Source organism: Strix uralensis, chromosome 2, assembly GCF_047716275.1.
Source record: "Strix uralensis isolate ZFMK-TIS-50842 chromosome 2, bStrUra1, whole genome shotgun sequence".
NCBI lineage: Eukaryota > Metazoa > Chordata > Aves > Strigiformes > Strigidae > Strix > Strix uralensis.
The window spans coordinates 48,574,297-48,593,445 of NC_133973.1; the positions used below are offsets into that span (position 1 = coordinate 48,574,297).

Here is a 19,149-nt window from a genome sequence, read left to right on the forward strand (position 1 = left end):
TCAAGCAGAATTATCCAAAACATATCTTAGATTGTAACAGGAGATGACTGGTAGACAAGCCTTTTCTGGAGAATGATGATCTGGTGTATCAGCACATCAGCGCTGTTGGAAGACTTGAAATTCAATTGGCATTTACTTACTCAGATCATTACCATTGCCGATTTGAGGAAATTACTTTCCCACAACATCAGACATAAGGACAGTATACGCAAAAGTAAAACAAGACACCTGAAAGCAAATTGCTCTGTCAAAAAACAGTCACTAAAACAGGGAAGATGACAACAGACTAAAGCACCTGCTGCTGCACAAAAGATCAACTATAAACAAAATAAAAATGCCATTTGTAATCTTGTTTTGGATGAAGCATGTGGCCACAATTAAATGCTGTTGCTTTAATTTGCTTATGATGAAACCACAAAGCCCACACCCTTGGTCAAAGAACAACCACCACATGAGGTATTTCACCCAAAAAGCTTGAAATCCTAACAGATAATTCTATATTTAATAAACACTTGGCACAACTTACTCATGACTTTTTGTTCAGCTATTTGATAACAGCTAGCTTTATCCCAAGTTAAGCGGTAGACTGTTAGCTACAAATCAACACTGTAACAACACATTTTTAAAATTTGAGCTTTTGTGACAGTCTCAAACGTCTGAGATCTAACTCACTGTCATTTTCAACGTTACTCACCTTCACCTACTTCCCACACAATATTTTACACATTAGGAGGCAAAACAGATCCCCAAAGCACCAGGAAAAAAAGTTAGGATGAAGCGTATCTCCTTTCTATCCAGAAAGGGAACATGCTGTACTCCAAAAATAAAAACATTTAATAAACCCCTGCCCACCTTAAATTAAATGTTTATCTGACTGTGAGGAGCAAGACAAATGTGTAATTCTTAGTGACATACATAATTCAAGAAAAAAATCCCACAGAACCTGGCTGCTTAGATATTTCTGGAATGGCTGCCCAACACATGATTCTTTCAGACCACATGCAGAGGAGTCCTACATCATCCTCTAGAACAACAAATACTGCAGTACTTGCTTGCAGGGGACCCATACCTATAGGTACATAGCAACTGTCTATGCACCTTCAAGATATGTATTAAAATAGAAACTGCCAACATACTGCTCTTCCTGGATACACTCATGTGCTTTACTAATACAGAATTTTTAAAATGCAGCCCCCGCCCTCTTTTTTCCTGTCAGGCTAATCAGTAATAAGTATTTACACCCCCTTAGAAAACTTCTGTGCATTATAGAGTCAAACTTCTTAGAAAACAGCTGACTTCAGGAGTTGTTGGTGCTACAGTCACCTGGTGTTTGTTACCACTAGATCTGGGACTGGGAACATCCAGTTCTCTGGTGCCACTGGTTTACAGATGCTGGTTTACAAACTCTGTATGTTAACAGCACAAACGATATGCAAGAATCATCCCAACACACACTGACAGAGGGATATCTTTTCCTCTGTCACACGACAGAGAGCGACAAGAGTTGAAATACTCCACTGTTACTATCCCTTATCCTTTGTCATGGTCCTGCACGCTAACTGCAAGGGAATGCTTTTAGTACAGTCATCTTCACAGGTATGAGATTTAACTGGGAATAAAAAGAAACCATTACTGGCAAACTTCTGTTACCTGTTCCTAATTTAATTAGACTTTACCAAAGACGAAGGAATCAAAAAAATAATTAGTCGCTTCACAAAACGCACATGGAAAGCCACCAACTGTTGTCCACTCCTGGTGAAGCTCATACCCTCTTCAGGAAAACAACTTGGGCAAACTTCCTGAAAAGCAAGCCTTTCACAAAGCAACATGACGAACTACTCCCTGCCAACTTTAACTTGCCATACTGGGGAAACACAACTGGAAAGATGAAGAATCACCAGGCTACGGCACTTGGGAACATCACCCCTGCTCTAACCTAGCATAGTCACATTAAGAAATGCCTTATTCTGTTTTAATAACTGGCCAATTTCTAAAAAAAATGAAACCCAAACATTTTACATTTTTTAAAACAACTTCTCTTTTCCTGTTTCTTCCTGAGTGCTCCTCCTGAATCCTACTAATTCATCACAAGACACTACGGAGTGGATAAAACACACACCTGCAGCTATTCTGATACACAGGTCGGCAAATTCTTTCTTTTCAAAGACGCCCACCCATATGACCTACAAGAATTTGTATCCTCTATCCTACCCTTCAATGGAACATAAGACCGGCCACTCTGAAATAGTGAGAGATCACAGGCTCAGCTGCCAATAATACATCAAGGACACAACAATATACTCTGTCCCACTGATGCAACCAACCCCACTACTAGGATGTGAATACATTTGTTTTCTTTCTCCCCTAGGGAAGCATGTCTGCTGATGATCTCCAATTTGTGAAAAGTCAGCAATTTTGAACAAGGAATACAGGAAATATGTATTCAGCACAACAATGGACGTGAGACAGGGAAGCAGGTTACTTGGGTACCACAACATTAAGTACTTTCTGACAAAGACTGCATTAGCAGATGACAGGAGATTGAACACATAGCAAACAAAATGCTTTGCAGATTTTCCTGTCCTTGATGTTGCAGCTGATCTGGAAGAGAATGTGCAAAGTCCCTCATGCAGAGACAGCCTTTGATCTTAGTGTACTAACTTGATACACTTTCAAATCCATGTGTGCCTTTTGTTTTCCACCCTCCTTAAAGAGGGTCTACAAGTAAAATAATGGATTACTTGAGGCTGCTCTGTTACAAGGAAATATATTGTAAATGGCCTTCTTAAATCAACTTTGTAAATGTATTTTTTCCTTTTTCATGCTTGACATTCAAGCAGAAAGAAGAAAGATTATGTGCTATGATCTGTAGAATATTAAACTCCTCCTTGGGATAACTTCGTCTGGAGTTATCAAAATCCCTGTATTTACTGAATATGAAAAAGCAGAGGTTGATGGAGTTGGCTTTTAACTGCTAAAATCTTTTGTGGGTAAAGAATAGCTATTAATAGATAATAGCTATTCACCTTGAAAATGGTAAATTAATTTCCAAATGACCCCATACAAGAAGTTCACTCTCTAGACTCGTCCCTTTGAAAAACAGCTGGAGCTTAGAAGAATTACACCCTCTACTTCTCTACAAATAACCACAAAACAACAGCCTGCTCCTGTGACAGAAGCCAGAACTCTGTTCTGAAAGTGCTTTTTAACAGTCTGGTTTGCAGACCTCACAACCGACTTTTCTGAAGGAGTGGTGGGAGTTACGGCATTCTGCCTCCTTGTGGTTAACATTTGTGACTAGATGCCTTTCCCCGAGTTTTTACAATTAGCTACATATACTTTAGAAATAGGTCATTCTGGGATGCAGAAGTGGTTTATTTCAGAGCGCCATGCTCTTCTCACTTTGCTTGAGTCAACAGAGGTTATAACTGTAGAAGGATAAGGAAACTACTTTGATGCTATTTTTTATTCTTTGATGAAAAACCTTGAGGCAACTGGAGTGCTGTACATAACAATTTTTCACACTTGTCATCTAACATGGTGAATTCATGGACTAGGTCTCTGATATAACTTTTCCAGGAATACCACTTTCTAGATCTGAACTAGCTACCCTGGGTCTCCTTTATAACCAATGAAGCAAACAGGAGGCATTTCTCGGGCGTTATTCATACCAGCCTAGTACAAACAAGATCAGATGAGCCATGTCCCGGAACTGTCCAATTCTCTCTGCTACACAGGTTGAGAAATCCACATACAAATGCTTGAACTTTGAGATCTCAAAGCCAGTGGAGATGAAGTATATTTCTTTGCAGGGAGTTTTCTCCAATACTAACATTTGATGTGGAATGCCTGCTTTGCTCTACATAGACAGGAAGAGAACAGCAGAGGCCCTGTTCACACAGTAACTCTATAACAAGCTGAATGTGAGCCAGCAGTGAGCCCTCACAGCAAACAAGGCCAACAGCACCCTCGGCTGCATTAGGCAGAGCATCACCAGCAGGCTGAGGGAGATGACCCATCCCCTCTGTTCAGCCCTGTTGAGACACACCTGGAGTGCTTGGTCCCCTGTACAAGAGAGACATGGACTTACTGAATCAAGTCCAACAAAGGGCTATAAAGATAATTACAGGGACTGGAGCATCCATCATACAAGGAGAGGCTGAGAGAGCTGGGACTGCTTGGCCTGGAGAAGAGAAGGGTTAAGGCAGGGGACCTCATCAATTTGTATAAACACCTGATATGGGCTGTAAAGAAGATGGAGCAAGACTCCGCTCTGTGGTGCCCAGTGACAGAACGAGAGGCAGCAAGCATAAACTGAAATACAAGAAATTCCAGGTAAACATACCTTCCCTTTTCACTGTGAGGGTGGTCAAATGGTAGAACAGGTTACCCGGAGAAGTTGCAGAGTCTCCATCCGTAGAAATACTCAAAACCAAAGCGTATACAGCCTTGAGCAACCTCCTGTAGCTGACTCTGCTCTGAGCAGGGTGTTGGACTAGATGATCTCCAGAGGTGCCTCATGCCTCAGTCATTCTGTGATACTCTTGCTAAGACTGAAATGGTATCTTCTGTGCAGAAGTGGATCTCACCTCTCTTGTGTTCATACAAAATGTCACTTCTTACAGTCTTGGCACCAGAAAAATCTTAGTTCATCCTCATTGCCCGTAGAGAGGGGAAATGTATGCAGTCTCTTGATCTGAACTGTGACCCTTGGGGTTTTTGAGCTATCTCATATTTTAGGCGTATTCAGGTCTCATCTCTACTAGGACCTCACTGTTGCGCATGCAGCGCGAGCGACAAATTTTGTCTCAAATATCACCATATACACACTGCTTTGGGAGGCATATCCAGTGGTGGACCATCTATGGCTGAGTAGAAAATCCTACCCATGGAAAGATGATGTATCTTCTGTTTACTCCTCTCCCCACTTCGCACCTACCAAAGCAAAGCATCAGATGGATTTCCTCTAAAGGGAGGAAACCTTTATGCGTACACCCACTCATTCCTGAGCTCGCTACTGTTGCCTACTATAGCTCATTTCCTAACCCATCACTCACCCTCTTTTTTAAAGCCAATGTATATCAGCTGAAAAGATAAGGGTGGCTTCTTACTGTATAGAAGACCTGTCAGTGGTGTGATTTATATTATCTTTATAATTGGGATATATTGCACTAGAGAGCTTTGCTTTATAATGAAAAGTTTGTTTGACCTTCAGGCATTCCGTGGGCCTCTCTCAGTTAGACCCAGTTGGTAACACAAAGCACCAGAATTGTCAGAAAGTCTTAAATGTAAAAATTTCTGTGTAAATTCAAGAGTACCTTTTTTCCTGAGTGCCATTTGTAGTTCACAGTCTGCAAAAGAACTAAATTTTTAAAACCAAAGTATATATACCAATTTGAATTATGCTAAGAACATGGTTTATCATAATAATGGCCTTCAAAAATGTACTATTCAACAGAAATACTGGCCTACTCCAGACATTTCAAAAACATCAGCTTGCAACTGCTGAAGAAACTTCCCAAGAAGGATGTACTCCATCTGTAAAACTGCTGATTTCTGCAGAGAGACTTCCTCCCAAATAGTATTTTATGTTTAGAGTATGATAAAACCAACAACTTTACCACATACTTTTCCAGACTTTTTCCCCTCCCCCTTTCCACATCCAGAACAAGATACAAAATGACCACTTTTCAAACAACTCTAACTCTAGAATTCTTTCAGAGATGACTAATGCCAATGTAAGGCTTCTGACTATGATCGTGCAATGGTTTTCAGTAATACATACATACAGATGTTATTTAGCACTTCCCTCATCAAGAAAAACTTCTCACAGGATGACAAGTACACCCATAATGAAATCCAAGTTTGGGGAGCTCCTACTAGAAATGCAGGACTTAATTTTAACCTCACTGGGTTCAAAGAACACAAAAAAATAAAGGCTACATTTTGTAATGAACTATTTCACTGTCAAGCTGTACTGCAAATTAGTTTCATTTATTGTTGTCTCTTCAAATCCTTCCACATTTCTATTTCTAAAGGACTCTGTCCTGCATTTTTTGTATTGTGAATTTTGTCAAATTCACTTCATACATCTGGTTTGTTATGTCTTTATTCTTTGTTTGCACTAATCCTCCTTCCTTGTGTAATTCAGAACATGCATTTCTCCTTTCCTGTATAAAATACAACCTGTTCAACAAAAACCCCACATGAATCCCTATGACAGCCTAATAAAAAGTCACCTTAGTATTAATATTTTGTTGGGCCCTTGATTACAGTACCAACATAGTGCCATGGATTTGGATGTGACAACTGGAAGTTCTTTACCTGTCTCTTAAGAAGCAAAGACCAAACAAATAAATAAAACCCACAACTCTTCTCTCCTCACGAAAAAGGAAGGTTTACTCTGTAATTGCTATGTTACAAAAAATCCTCAACAACTCAAGTCCTCTCAAAGTGCAACATAACTTTTGCAGTGTAATGCTGAACCACTAATATTGTTTTTACAGTCAGGGTAGACACACACGGACAAGTAACTGAAAGACTTCCTAATGTATGAATGTGCCATATAAGGCTTCACCATGGTAATTACCCATTTATCTTATCTTGTAATCTGTGGTTTTATTTTACCCTTCTTGCATTTATCCTCATAAAACCTTTGTAAAGTCTGAGTGTACTGTTACTCTCCTTGCACATCTAATTTTTGGTGAAGGATGCTAACCCAATGGCAGGCCTAAAGCTTTAGTGCCAATAAAGCGCCAGCACTTCAATCCCTGGAAGGATGTGGGTCTAAAACATGCAGCCGGTGACAAGCTCTTTCCAAAGAATCTCTAAACAGTAAGACTATTTAAAAAAAAAGTGAAGACAAGGACTCCTGAAAGCCCAGCATGCCTATCATTTCTCAAAAAAAAAAAAAAAAAAAATCCATCCTGATGATCATATTCCATCCCCTAAAAAGCAGTTAACAGAACCGAAAGAAGGAAAACCAGAATGCACCGATGCACTGGGATTGCAGGTGATGAGTTGTTGCCATCAAACCCGCTCTCTTATGCTACATGTATTAGGTACTGTACTAGAGTTGAAGACAAACATTTTACAGTGGCTGCTATAACTTGAACTGCTTCTTTTTTTTCACTTAGGAATACTTTCACTTTCTGAAACGTATCTTTACATTGGAAGAGCTGAGCAAACCCAGGATCTACATAAGTGAGAGAGAGCGGTTTTTGCCAAGGCAGCAGAGATACCTGGAAACAGAGAAGCGGTGAGAGCAGCAGCCAGCCATGTCACAGGTGTCTCAAAACCCACTGGTAACACAGGCAAAAGTGAGTGCTGGAAGGACAGCTTAAGATAAGGCACATTTGGTCACCTACACCCTATGGGTCAGTGCAGCATTGGTATTCACTAGTAGGACAGAGAATACATGTAAAAATCCCAAGTGTTAAATGCCATAATAGAACAAAAAGGATCCTTTCTGTTACTTACCAGAAAACAGAGGCATGCTCATATGTTAATAGACTAAATACTGAAACAAAATGCATGTTTTGTCTAAATAGGAACTCCTGATGGGATACTTCTGATGTTTAAAATTTGCCACAACAATACAATAAAACAAAAATGAAGCAGACACTTCAGATCATATTCAGAAGTTCAGAAAGGCATGTACATTTCACTGTAATTTCTGAATATCACAGTTTCCCTTTTCTGGAAACCCTGAGAAAATATTTTTTTTTCTGTGTCCTTATAACCAGGTCACCTTTGCGGCTGCTTGCATCACTGTGGTATCTAAAGTATGGCTTAAACTGGGAAACAGCTGATAAATCTTTGGAGAACAGAAATGGAACAAACAGAAATACTGCTTATAAACTTGCATCCAGATTTTCAGAAACTAAACCTTCAGATATGAACCTCTTTTTCTTTCTTTCTAAATGCAGCTACTAAAAGAGTTGCAGCAGTTGTACTTCACCACATGCATTCATTTTATGTTCCAACATCTGCTGCTTTTGCAAAATTATGGACATAATTGTTTCCAACCAAGAAGCTACACTTTTGACTTCCTAAATTAAGTAATATTTGAAACAATTGAATTATGTGTCAAGTTATCATGAAATTGCATGCATGATAACCAATTTCAAATCCATTGATTCCTGTACAACACCAAATATAAACTATGAAATAGTAAAAGTTTTCCACATCAAGGTCTTGATTACTATGGTTTACCATTACTGTTAAAAAGCATGGTAGCTAATGCTCTTAGCAAGTATGTTAACTGTATTTGTTTTGGTCACTCACCACTAACTATTTTTCATTAAGAATGTTTTAAACTACAGGTTCAGATCTAGGAAAAAAAGTCAAAAGAAGTCTAATTTAAGGTGACTACACATGTTTATGATCTGTGAAAGTGTAAAAATAATACATATTTTTGAATTTCCCTTTAATGCTCCTTTGCCCTCCCCCCAAAATACGTAACACAATTTCTAAGAAAAATATTAATCTGATAAACATGCTACTGTTATGTTGTGCTGGCTATTTATGCAACATATATTGTTACACCAGAAATATAAAACAATACCGTAAGTAGCTAAATGTTTTAATTTCAAGTCTGTAAAATTCTATTAATGTAAAATATTATTTGTTTTTATCATCTAAATAAACTAGCTTAGGCTGTCACTCACTCCTTTTATTCATTTTTTGTTTTGTCTTACTGCATGCATCTCTCACAAAGTGAAAAATGTCTATTTAAAGATAAGTGGAAATACCACAGCACGTAACGTTTTCATGTCAAAATAATTACATTATTATATTCTGAGTTAAATAATATAAGATAGGAAAACATTTTGATATGCATTTGACAGTTGTAATCCTGGCAGGATCAAATCAACTTCTTCCAAAATCATTTCTGCTAGATAAAAACAAAGAGCTCCCTAACCTGACCAGCCATCCCTCTCACCCATCTAAGCCCCCTCACAGAAGAGGGACAGGACAGGACAGAAGAATGTCCTGCTGTATTTTTTCTCCAAGGCTGAGCCATGTTTTGGCCTCTCGCAGAGGACTCATTTGTTCTCAAAAGAACAATATGGAACTACACTAGCCTGAAATTTGAAATTTGGTAATTTGTAACATGAAATTTGTAATCAGATTGTTACAAAGAGATGATCCTCAAAATAACTGAAAAAAAAGAGAGGTGGTTCTCTCCCTTTGCATCTTGTCTGCTCTTTGTCATGGAGCAAGCGTGGCTTTGCCGAGAGAGGGACTCAAAAAATGTGCAAGTGGAGGCACAGCTTGCAAGGCAATGAGGTAGCGGCTGCACTCACACACGCTTTTCTGAAATATGTACTCCAAACAGTTTCTCGTGCACTCTTTATTTTCATGGCAGTAACACCCGTGGCTTCAAGTGCTCAATATTTTTTTTCCCCCAGAAATAGATCAATCTGGATTGGTTGATACTGCCACATTTTTCTGATGGAGAGATGACAAAAATGTAATACTCCTTTATGAAGGGAAGTATTTTTTGATTTACTAAACCAAATTTAAACTGCATTTAGACACTTCTCTGTCTTGTGCTGCATTTTTATACATATATCATGCACCATTTTTGTATCCCCTATGGAATAAACCAAATATTTTCTGTTATGCTATTCTCTACATGGCCTTCTAGTTCTTAATAAAGAGAACAATTTATCTCCATCCATTTCTTAGAGAAAAGAGCATAACTATATTTTCATCATGTCTTTGATATAAAGCCTTTGTTTGTTAAGGATACAGAAAGATATTTCAAAAGAAATGTCTCCTGTGCAGTTATTATACTTCAGTAAGTATAATAATTAAAATAATTTTATTTGCAGCATTAATTTAAACCTTGGAGATCAAATAAGGATCCTGTTTTCACAATCTGTGTTCACAAATAATGACTCTATGTATTTATATTAAAGGTCAATATAATTCAAACTGGTTTGGAGACAAATTCTCCTTAGGACTTGTACGCTTAGCAGATGTGAGCTGAGGCAATTACATTTAACATCAAGATGATGACAGATTCACATTACCTGCGGACCCAGGCCAAGTTTGGGAGCTTAAAATAGCTTTTGGCAAGTATACAATAAAAGAGTTGCCTTATGTAGTAAGTACAGAAAAATTACGCACCGATACACACGCAACACAGTATTAAGTCTTGAGGCGTTCCACAGAAATTTCAATATTCCAATAACATGTTTTCTTCATGTTTCTCATTCACCATTTCCTTCTGACACAGAGATTACAGTGTTCTTCCTTTTTATTAGTATCACAAATTGTGATCACTTACTTTCTTACATCATCCCTTTAATATGAATTCTGTTTTCTGTTACTGAAAGTATTTTCCCCTTGGTGGTTGGCTTTAATACTGTGACATAATGAATGCATTTCTGATGTCATTTTGATACCTCACAGTGTTACAGAATGAAAAACATCAACAAATCTAACATTTACAATACTCTTTTCATTCAATCTACCCAAGGCAGCACATGACTTATGTAATATACAGAAAACAGACTTTCTATCTGCCCAGTTTTAATAAAATATCATGACAAAAGAACCATAAAATGTCCTGAATATTAATTTTCTCTAACATGCAGTAAACCATTTTTGGTTTCAAACTGCACAGACAAATTTATAACCAAGTATGTGCAACAGTAAGTAGTAAATCAGCATCCAGACATGAATATATATTGACACAGGAAAACAAATTTTAAAAAAGCAGTTTTACTCAATAAAATAAATCTTTGGCCCATGAGAAATCAGCTGCGTTCTCCCTGTCTTTTGTGGAGTCAAGGTTCCACTCCACATATAAACAGCCATAAACAATACCTTTTCAAACATCTTTATAGCTGACACCAGGTACCTGAACCAGATACCTTACAACAAAATATAAATAATGAAGTTACAAAGGTGTTAACTGAAACTATGCAACTTCCTAAATTCAGCTACAGAATCTTTAAATTTAAAGATATAAGGTATCAATGACAAAAATTAAGAGGCTCCAAATTTGCAGGCAATACTGTCAAGGTTTCCAACCTAATTTTAAGGGAAATAAAGACATGAAAGCCCTTCCAAAACCCTCTCAAACAGTACTGTCCATGAAGAAAGGCAAAAGGAGAGCTGGTATTATGTACAACACTGTACACCATCTTCAGTAGGTCACTGGTCTTTTAAATAATCTCTAGTGAACAAATAAGATTTCAGAAAGTTTTTAGTAGATAATTACACTTCCTGATTTTGTAATTAGTGGAACTACATGTAATTACATAATAATTATGACGGTAATTACGTAATTAAGATGTATAATTATGTAGTAAAAAACATTATGGAAATAAAAGCCATCAACTGTATAAGCACAATACATTTTTAAAAATAAATTCTGTATCATCTGTTTAAAGCTACCATTTTCCTCAAAATATCAAAGTGATTATGAGCCATCACTGGCAAGTTCTAAAATACGTTTCTTATGAGACTTAGAAATCAAACAGATAATTGTATCTTTTTAAAAATCTCTTTAAAGACTTAGCTTTACATTATCCTTCTGATGCCTAGGCACATGTATACTGAATGGATTATACAGAGTTAAATTTTTTATATTTACAATTTCTATTAAATTTAAAAAAAATTAGAATTGATGTCAGAATTCTGGTATCTGAAAGACAGGACATTTTTAATTTTTGAGTACACTGCCATATCTATCAAACTTAAGGGTCTTCTAAAAGGAAAAACATGCTAGTCTTGCACTTTCCACTAGAGAAAAGCGCTTACTGCTGTGTGTAGCACTAATCGTTAAAAGAAGCCTTGTAACTTCTGACTTTCATTTAACAACATAACTGTTTCCCATCAAAAAACAATCCCAATCTTTATTAACAGAGATTAAACCTATAAAAAAATGTCTGAGTTGCAGATGAAAAAGAAACAGTGAAGAAAAAAGAGCTTTAAAAAATATTTTGTTTAGAGAAACTCACAAGAGAACTGATAAAGGAGACAGATGACATTAGACAGATTACACCATTGCATGGGTTACAAGTTGGCATGTATCTATATACTTAAGTAGGAAAAAAATCTTTAAGTACAAATGAGAAGATATTTCTGTTCAGTTTTTCCCACATACAGAAAAAAAAAATCTATTAGTAGCAGCAGGATATTTATTTAGAGAGGTCAAATAACCATTCCAATTCATGAGGAGTCAGAAGTTAGTTAAGCCACTACTTCATGCCACCTGCAACATTAATACAGTATGCAAGGAAAAACAGTCTTCATCAATCAAATTCATTTTATTAGTGGTATGAGCCACAGTAAATGCACTCCTGTCATGCCACAGATTTCCCACATTGTGGACATATCATAACTGTTTTCACTCATTATTTTAATTTATTTCATTCACAAGCAGAGGAAATAACAATTCATATCTCCAAGAGAGGTGTCACTGCCCGTTAAGTTTTATGATCAGAGAAAGGTTTATAGAAATGCACAGTGTAATGGGGTTTACTTAGATTTTGTAGGTTTAACAAAAAGACCACACAAGCAGAAATAGAATGGAGAAAAAGTTACACTGAAGACATTAAAAATGTCCAACTGGCAATAAAAAAAAGTATCATCATTATGAGAGAATAATTTAAGATTTAAAGATCAGCTAACTGCCCATACATTACTTCAAAAGGGTCAAAAAACCTACAGTGAATAATTTTCAATAGTTTTTGCTTTCAAAAAAGTTAATGAGATTTAAAAATACTCAAGAAACGGTGACTCAAATTTAAAAAAAATGTTCAGAAATCTTCCTCTTCAAAACAACACATTAAGGAAAAATGAACAAGTGCTTCTGAAGATATACTCAAAGATTAAATTCTTGAAAATTATTATTTTACAATCTCTTCAAAACAACATGATTGGAAGACAAAGTACTTGACAGCAAATGTGCAGAAGAGCATTTGTTTGCTTGGATGTAGAGATCACTATAGTGAACCAAAGTCTTAGAGATAGTGTCTGGAGATGTGACGCACAGAGAAATGCTTTGTTTATCGAACTGTACACTCTGAAAAGAGATATGCCAAGTTTCAGCTGTTGCCATCTTAAAAATAAATGCATACATACATATGCACGTAGGTTATTTATATGATTTCTCTTTATCTTCCCCTGGAAAGCACATGTAGATAACTATATTCCCTTTTTTATTTATTGCAACAAGTACTTTTTTGTAGTCTTCCTGCCTGTAGATTGATAAAAATGTGGCTAATTGTTCTGATGCCAGAAGTCTCCATTTCATTACACTAGTTTCACAAAGAATACAATCCTTCCGGCCCCATCTCACACCTGCGCTCCTCCCTTTATCTGACAACCTCCACACTGTATCTCAGAGGAGGAACACCTCCTTGCTCTGGCTCATCCTTTCAACTCCAGCTGCAGCCAGCCTGTCTCCCTCAGCCTCTCCACTGTCACCAGCCAACAGGAGGACATACACAGAACCACACTGACAAGCAGCTCTGCCAACATCCCCATTATAAATAGTCTTCCTTCAAAGAGTTATAAAAATAAAATAATCACTTCAACCTGCTACTTGGCACACCAAGTTATGAACAGACTGGGGAAAAACACCCAACACTGAAATGACAGGATTCACACAAATATTGAGAGCTGAATTTTATGGTTTCATGTCCAGGTCACACAGCTTAGAAAAGTTTCATTTTTCCCAACACAATTTTGTGGTTTATTCATCCATAAAGTAAACTATGTACTTTTGGTGTTTGCATGGAAGGGTGGAGTGAAGCACACACAAAGCTGTGATAAAAGTGGAAAACATCCTCTAAATATGCATTTGGTTTTTAAAACTGCAGTCTGTAAGTATATGATCAAAACAATTATATTCTGTTTCCACAAAGTGGCATATACTTTGAAGATGTAGGTCTTCCTAACAAACAGGAACATTTAACCACTTTTCCCAAAGTTACCTTACTCCCATCCTCACTTTCTTCTGCTTACCCATTAAACGTATATACCCAGACTTTTTGGAATCCAGTAACCATGGGCTCAGTAGTTGAAAATATTCCGTGAAAGAATATACCACAGCATCTTTGCAATTTCTGCCCCTGAAGTACTTAAATACCTTGTGAACAATATTTGTGGCCTTTCTTCTCTTAGAAATGGGAAGGTGGAAAGATGGTGGCTTTCAGCCCCATTCTACAGTATGCAACAGAAAAAATCCTATGATCTGGATCCTGTTTCTCTAAAAAAATTGCAGCACCATAAACAATCTCAGTGATATTAATGCTTCTGGAATAATGCTGCAGTCACTGTGAATAAGGAGACTGCAGCATCCTTGTCTTCCATGAAGACTTCCATTTGATGCCAGGAGGGGGAATGGAACTAGAGACATCTGCGTGAGGCAGACTAGCTGTACTGACTTTACATGGGCTCCATTTCTCTTCGTTTTTAAAGGTTTTCATTTTACTGTAGCAGCAAAATGAAAACAGTAATAGCTTTGAATATTTAACAATACCGATATTTGAATGGAATAATGATATAAAGCTTACTACACTCTATTTTGATCTCCTGATGACATAGCCATAATATATTGGTTTCCATTTCTGCAGTTAAGGTGTACAGAGCAAGCACACTCCTCTGTATGTATTTAAAAATCACGTGTTTAAAATCACTGATAGTTTGCCTATCTTTTTTTCATCCAAATGAACAGAGGATGCTACTTCTTTGTTACTCCTGCTGCTTCTTAATGTGCTGACTGTTCACCCAGACAGCAATATCTGACTACACCCACAACCCAGCTTTGAAAAACTAAGTGTAAGCAAGCACTGAAAACATTTTGAATATGTTACTAGTCACAATGAAGCATTTTTTCCTTTCTTGATTAAAAAAAATAATTCAGAACAAACAGCTCTTATGGTATTATTGGTATCTGTAAATCAGGAGTTTTTGCACAGCGATATTGAAAATTAAATTGGTTTTTGACCCAATATTAACTGTGCAACAGTTCCTAATTTAGAAAGACAGCAAAGAATTTCAAAATTTCACTTTGTGTAGTGTGAAAACTAAGAACCTTTCACTGTATCACAATGTTAACATATTAAACCGTTATCATCGTGACAGGCCTTAAACTTCCAGGTAACGGAAACATTTGTTTGGAGGATAAATGCTAGTATTAATAATAGGACTAAAGACCCTTAACTATATAATCCAGATATTCCTGGATGGTATAATTGACAGCTAACTTCACTAGTGACTGAAACAACGAAGCACCATGTAGACCAACCAGCTTATTTTTGATTCTTACAGGAAAAAGATGGACCAAGATTATACAGTGATTACAGTGGATCACAAATGAAACACGAGTGAACAATGTTGTTGCAAATGTTGTAAACTCCATACTGGTGTAAATAAAGAGAAGAGTGGTCTGCAGAACATGTTAATTAATCCTGCTGTATTCCACTCCGATAGATCTGACCTATTGAAGATCTATAAAAAAACCCAAACATGCAGAGAAGTGGAAAACTCTCCTCCTGTTCCTCCAAAAAAATCAGGTTTGTAGTTTGTAGACAGTATCATACAGGTTTTAAATACGTAAAACTCTAAGAGAAAGAAAATATTCTGATCACCCATTGTGCACGGAATAAGCTTCAGAAAGCAAAATTCATCTTGCACATAAAGAGATCTCTATAGTAAATACGGTGAAGCACTAGAAGAAATGGGTTGTAAAACCTGACAAGTTGTAGAACCTGCATCATCAAAGTTTTTTTTTAAATTTAGCCTATCTTTAAAAAGTAGGCTGTGGTATTGATCCTCTTGCAGGAAAAGGGAGCAGGTTGAATGTCTTTTTGAACTCCCACTGATTTCACAATTATTATTTTAGATTCCCTTTCAATAAATAGTATGGACCTTTAATATAAATAACTGAACAAAGAAAAGCTGTTCTGTAATTAAGGTTCTGTATTTTGAAGAGGCAAGTATAGAAAACACAAGTGAACTTGTAGCGAAATCTCAAGGTTTTGAATGAGAGAAGACATGAATTCTTTCAAACTACAGTGGAAACACATTTATATCCTGAATCTCCAGCCACTGAAAAATATTTATTTTTGTAGGATACTCCAAGATGAGTAACAACCTAAAGCTGCTATTAAGAATAAACAGACTCTACAAGAAGGGAGAACAACTAGTCTTTAAAAACTCAGAAAAAATGGCAATAAAAGGTAGAATCTTCTCTAAGTCCATGCAATTTAGGCTTTGAAAAACAACATCCCAAAACAAAGCAAAAAACCTCCACAAACCAAAATCAAAACAACAGTAAATAAGTGGTTTAGTCACATAAAAAGTAAAGAGAAGACTGAAAACATCAAAGATCTACAAAATCTATATTAAAACTTTGCCACCATTTTTGATAAAAGCAATGATGCTGATCATAGGTCAAGGACAGAATGGCTTGTGAATGATAGCATGGAAACAAAATTTTTTGGCTTCCAAGGGAAAGTAAACATGAGCTTCGTATTATGAAGGAGAGTTCACTAAATTTCCACTTCAAAACTACAACAAAATTGGAATATGAACATTATTTCAGTTCTTCAGAGTTTTGAATTAAGTATATCAAATCAGGAACATACATTACTAGAAAACAGAACATTGGTATCTATAAAACGAAAAGGTGACCCAAACAGGCACAGGCAATTATCCACAAGTTCTGCATGCATTTTATAGCAACAGAAAGATGACTTCCTCCTAAAAGATATCTGAAAAATGGGACAAAATAGTACATAGGTTTACCAGACTCACCTAGTTAGGCTCTTTGAAGAGAACCAATTTTCAAAGGAAAACTAACAGATCTGATTTATCCAGCCTTAACACCTGCTGCAGCACCAAGACTGAAATCACTGGCTGGCTGAAGCATATTATACAATAACTTTCAAATAGCTAAGAAAAAGATAAAAATACACCATGCTGAAAGGTAAACTCTCCAAGAGAACAGATGGTCCTATCACAGTTCTTACAATTCCTTGAGAATTACTCTGGAAACTAACTTTATTGAACTTTCTCCAATTAGCAGTGAGGGACAAGAAACATTTTCTGATTAAGGCAGAAGGTAGGAAATTATGTGAATGAAGAAGCCACCATAATATTTTTCAGACATAATTCATTAACCTTGAAGTCTAAAATTACAAATGAGATTAATCAGTCCAAAATGAATGAAATGAAGAAAATTAAAGTAAAACAAAATGCCATGAACCTGAAATATGAACTCATGGTTTCACAATGACAGGAGGAAAAAGAGCCCCCTCAAACCTCAAGATTTCTATCATTACTTATCTATAAGTTAATGATATGATACAGCTATGAATAGGGCATAGGTGACTCAAGAAAGCATCAGCAGAGGTACTTGCAGCAAACAGACAGAGCCAGTGGATAGACACTGGATAGACACCATCTAAAATACCATGTGATTTCTAGTTTCTCATACTCAAAGATTAATTCAACCTAGAAAAGACTGCACACAAAGGTGCTAAGAGGAAGGATCATGCAGCAGAGAGCAAGTCTTCCTAAAGAAAGCTAAGAGTGTCTCTGCCCTAGTTTAAAATGAAATAGAGATGTTCCCACTCTTTCCAAAAGCAGAGTGAAGAACATGAGGGAAGAGAAAAAAATAAACGTTTAGTGAATGGATACCAGCCACAAACAAGTTAGAATGGGAAAATTATAGTGAATTTTCAGCCATCATAGAACAAGGGTCTGAGACACATCTTGAACAGCAGCAAAATGGGAAGAACCACACACAGGTTTCAAAATGAAGTGCCATAAACTTGCAGTCCTTAGAGATGTGGTGGTTTGCAGTAGCAGGGGATTGGATGGGATCACCCATGAACCCTCTTCTACTCTGAAGTCCTTATATTAGGCAAGAGATCGACACACAGAGTAATTTGGTTTCAGCTAGCAGTAGCATCCACCATATAACATTCCTTCAGTACATCTACAAAGTTATATTAGACTGAGAAGGCTATACAATGTGACCTTCTTTGGATGTATGAAGTCATTCTGAAGTGCAAGCATCAGAGTGACTGTCTTAGAGGGATTAGAAAAGGAAATGAGAACCTCTAAAAGAAGAAATGTAAGCACAACAGGCCCAAACCAGACTATTTGCTTATTTGAGCATTTTTTAGCTAAGAGGTTACACTATTTTAATTTTCATATAAGGCTTATCAAAATAACATTTAGAAAGACTGAGTTTTGCTTAGTCTTTTTCCATCACTCAGCAACCTCGCTGGTGATGCAGGGCAGGGATGTCACAGCAGAACAGCTATCAGAGTAGTAACCTCCAGTGGTAGCACCTTTTCTTCACAGGCACCACCAGAACTGCAGAGCATGCAGTGGAAGTGCTCTCTGTGGACAACATACTTCAATGGTGGGACCCAAACATGGCTTTATTGAGAATTCCAAGTCAACCAAACATTATCCCACCTTCAGAAATACTCTTCTGTCAGTTTGAAAATCACTTAGGTGCACAAAACCCATGGATCCATTACAGCTTAGAAATGTTTTAGTTCAGAAATGTTATGGTAATTGGGAGAAGAAAAAAAATAAAATCTTCCTAACGTTAGCTTAATCTGTATATTTAAGAGAGCTTTGTCGACAATTAGCATTACTGCCTTTCTTGTGCCATCATTTTCTCCCTGATAAAAAGTGTCTCTTCAATATTAATAGTTGAACATAAGTTTTAATTGGCTTTTCTTTTAGATGTTGTATACATATGCTTTAATTAATCTATATACTGAAGCTGACTTGTCCTTCAAACTTCAAGCAGAGATTTCTCTAATAGTGTAACACGCAAGAAAAGCATTTTTTCCAAAGCATAGTCACTTCAAAAGAAGAAAATGACATGTGATACATTTTTACAGTGGTTAACTCCAACACAACACATCCCTCTTACAGGGGATTCCTCAATTCATAATTTCTTCTGTTTTCTGTTTTAGATTACAGCCTTGTAGTTCAGATTTGAAGAGTACAGATGTGTGGGTCTAGTTTCTAGCACGCAAGTTGCTGTTCACCTATAGTAAATTAATTAAAAATTTAAACTTACCTCTATCATCTTCACTAATCACTTTATCCATCGCATAATCCACATCAAAAATGTATCGGTAAAAGCAGAGT

At 36.7% G+C, this 19,149-nt stretch overlaps 1 protein-coding gene across 1 annotated transcript in view; it reads right to left on the reverse strand.

The window, feature by feature from the left end:
- The window catches only part of POLA1 (DNA polymerase alpha 1, catalytic subunit), a 205,493-nt gene that overhangs the window by 24,912 nt on the left and 161,432 nt on the right, over positions 1-19,149 (reverse strand). The window contains exon 36 of the mRNA XM_074858590.1: positions 19,079-19,149. This exon is cut by the window's right edge and continues 26 nt beyond it. Coding sequence (XP_074714691.1) covers positions 19,079-19,149 — 71 coding nt within the window. The remainder of the gene's footprint in view (positions 1-19,078) is intronic.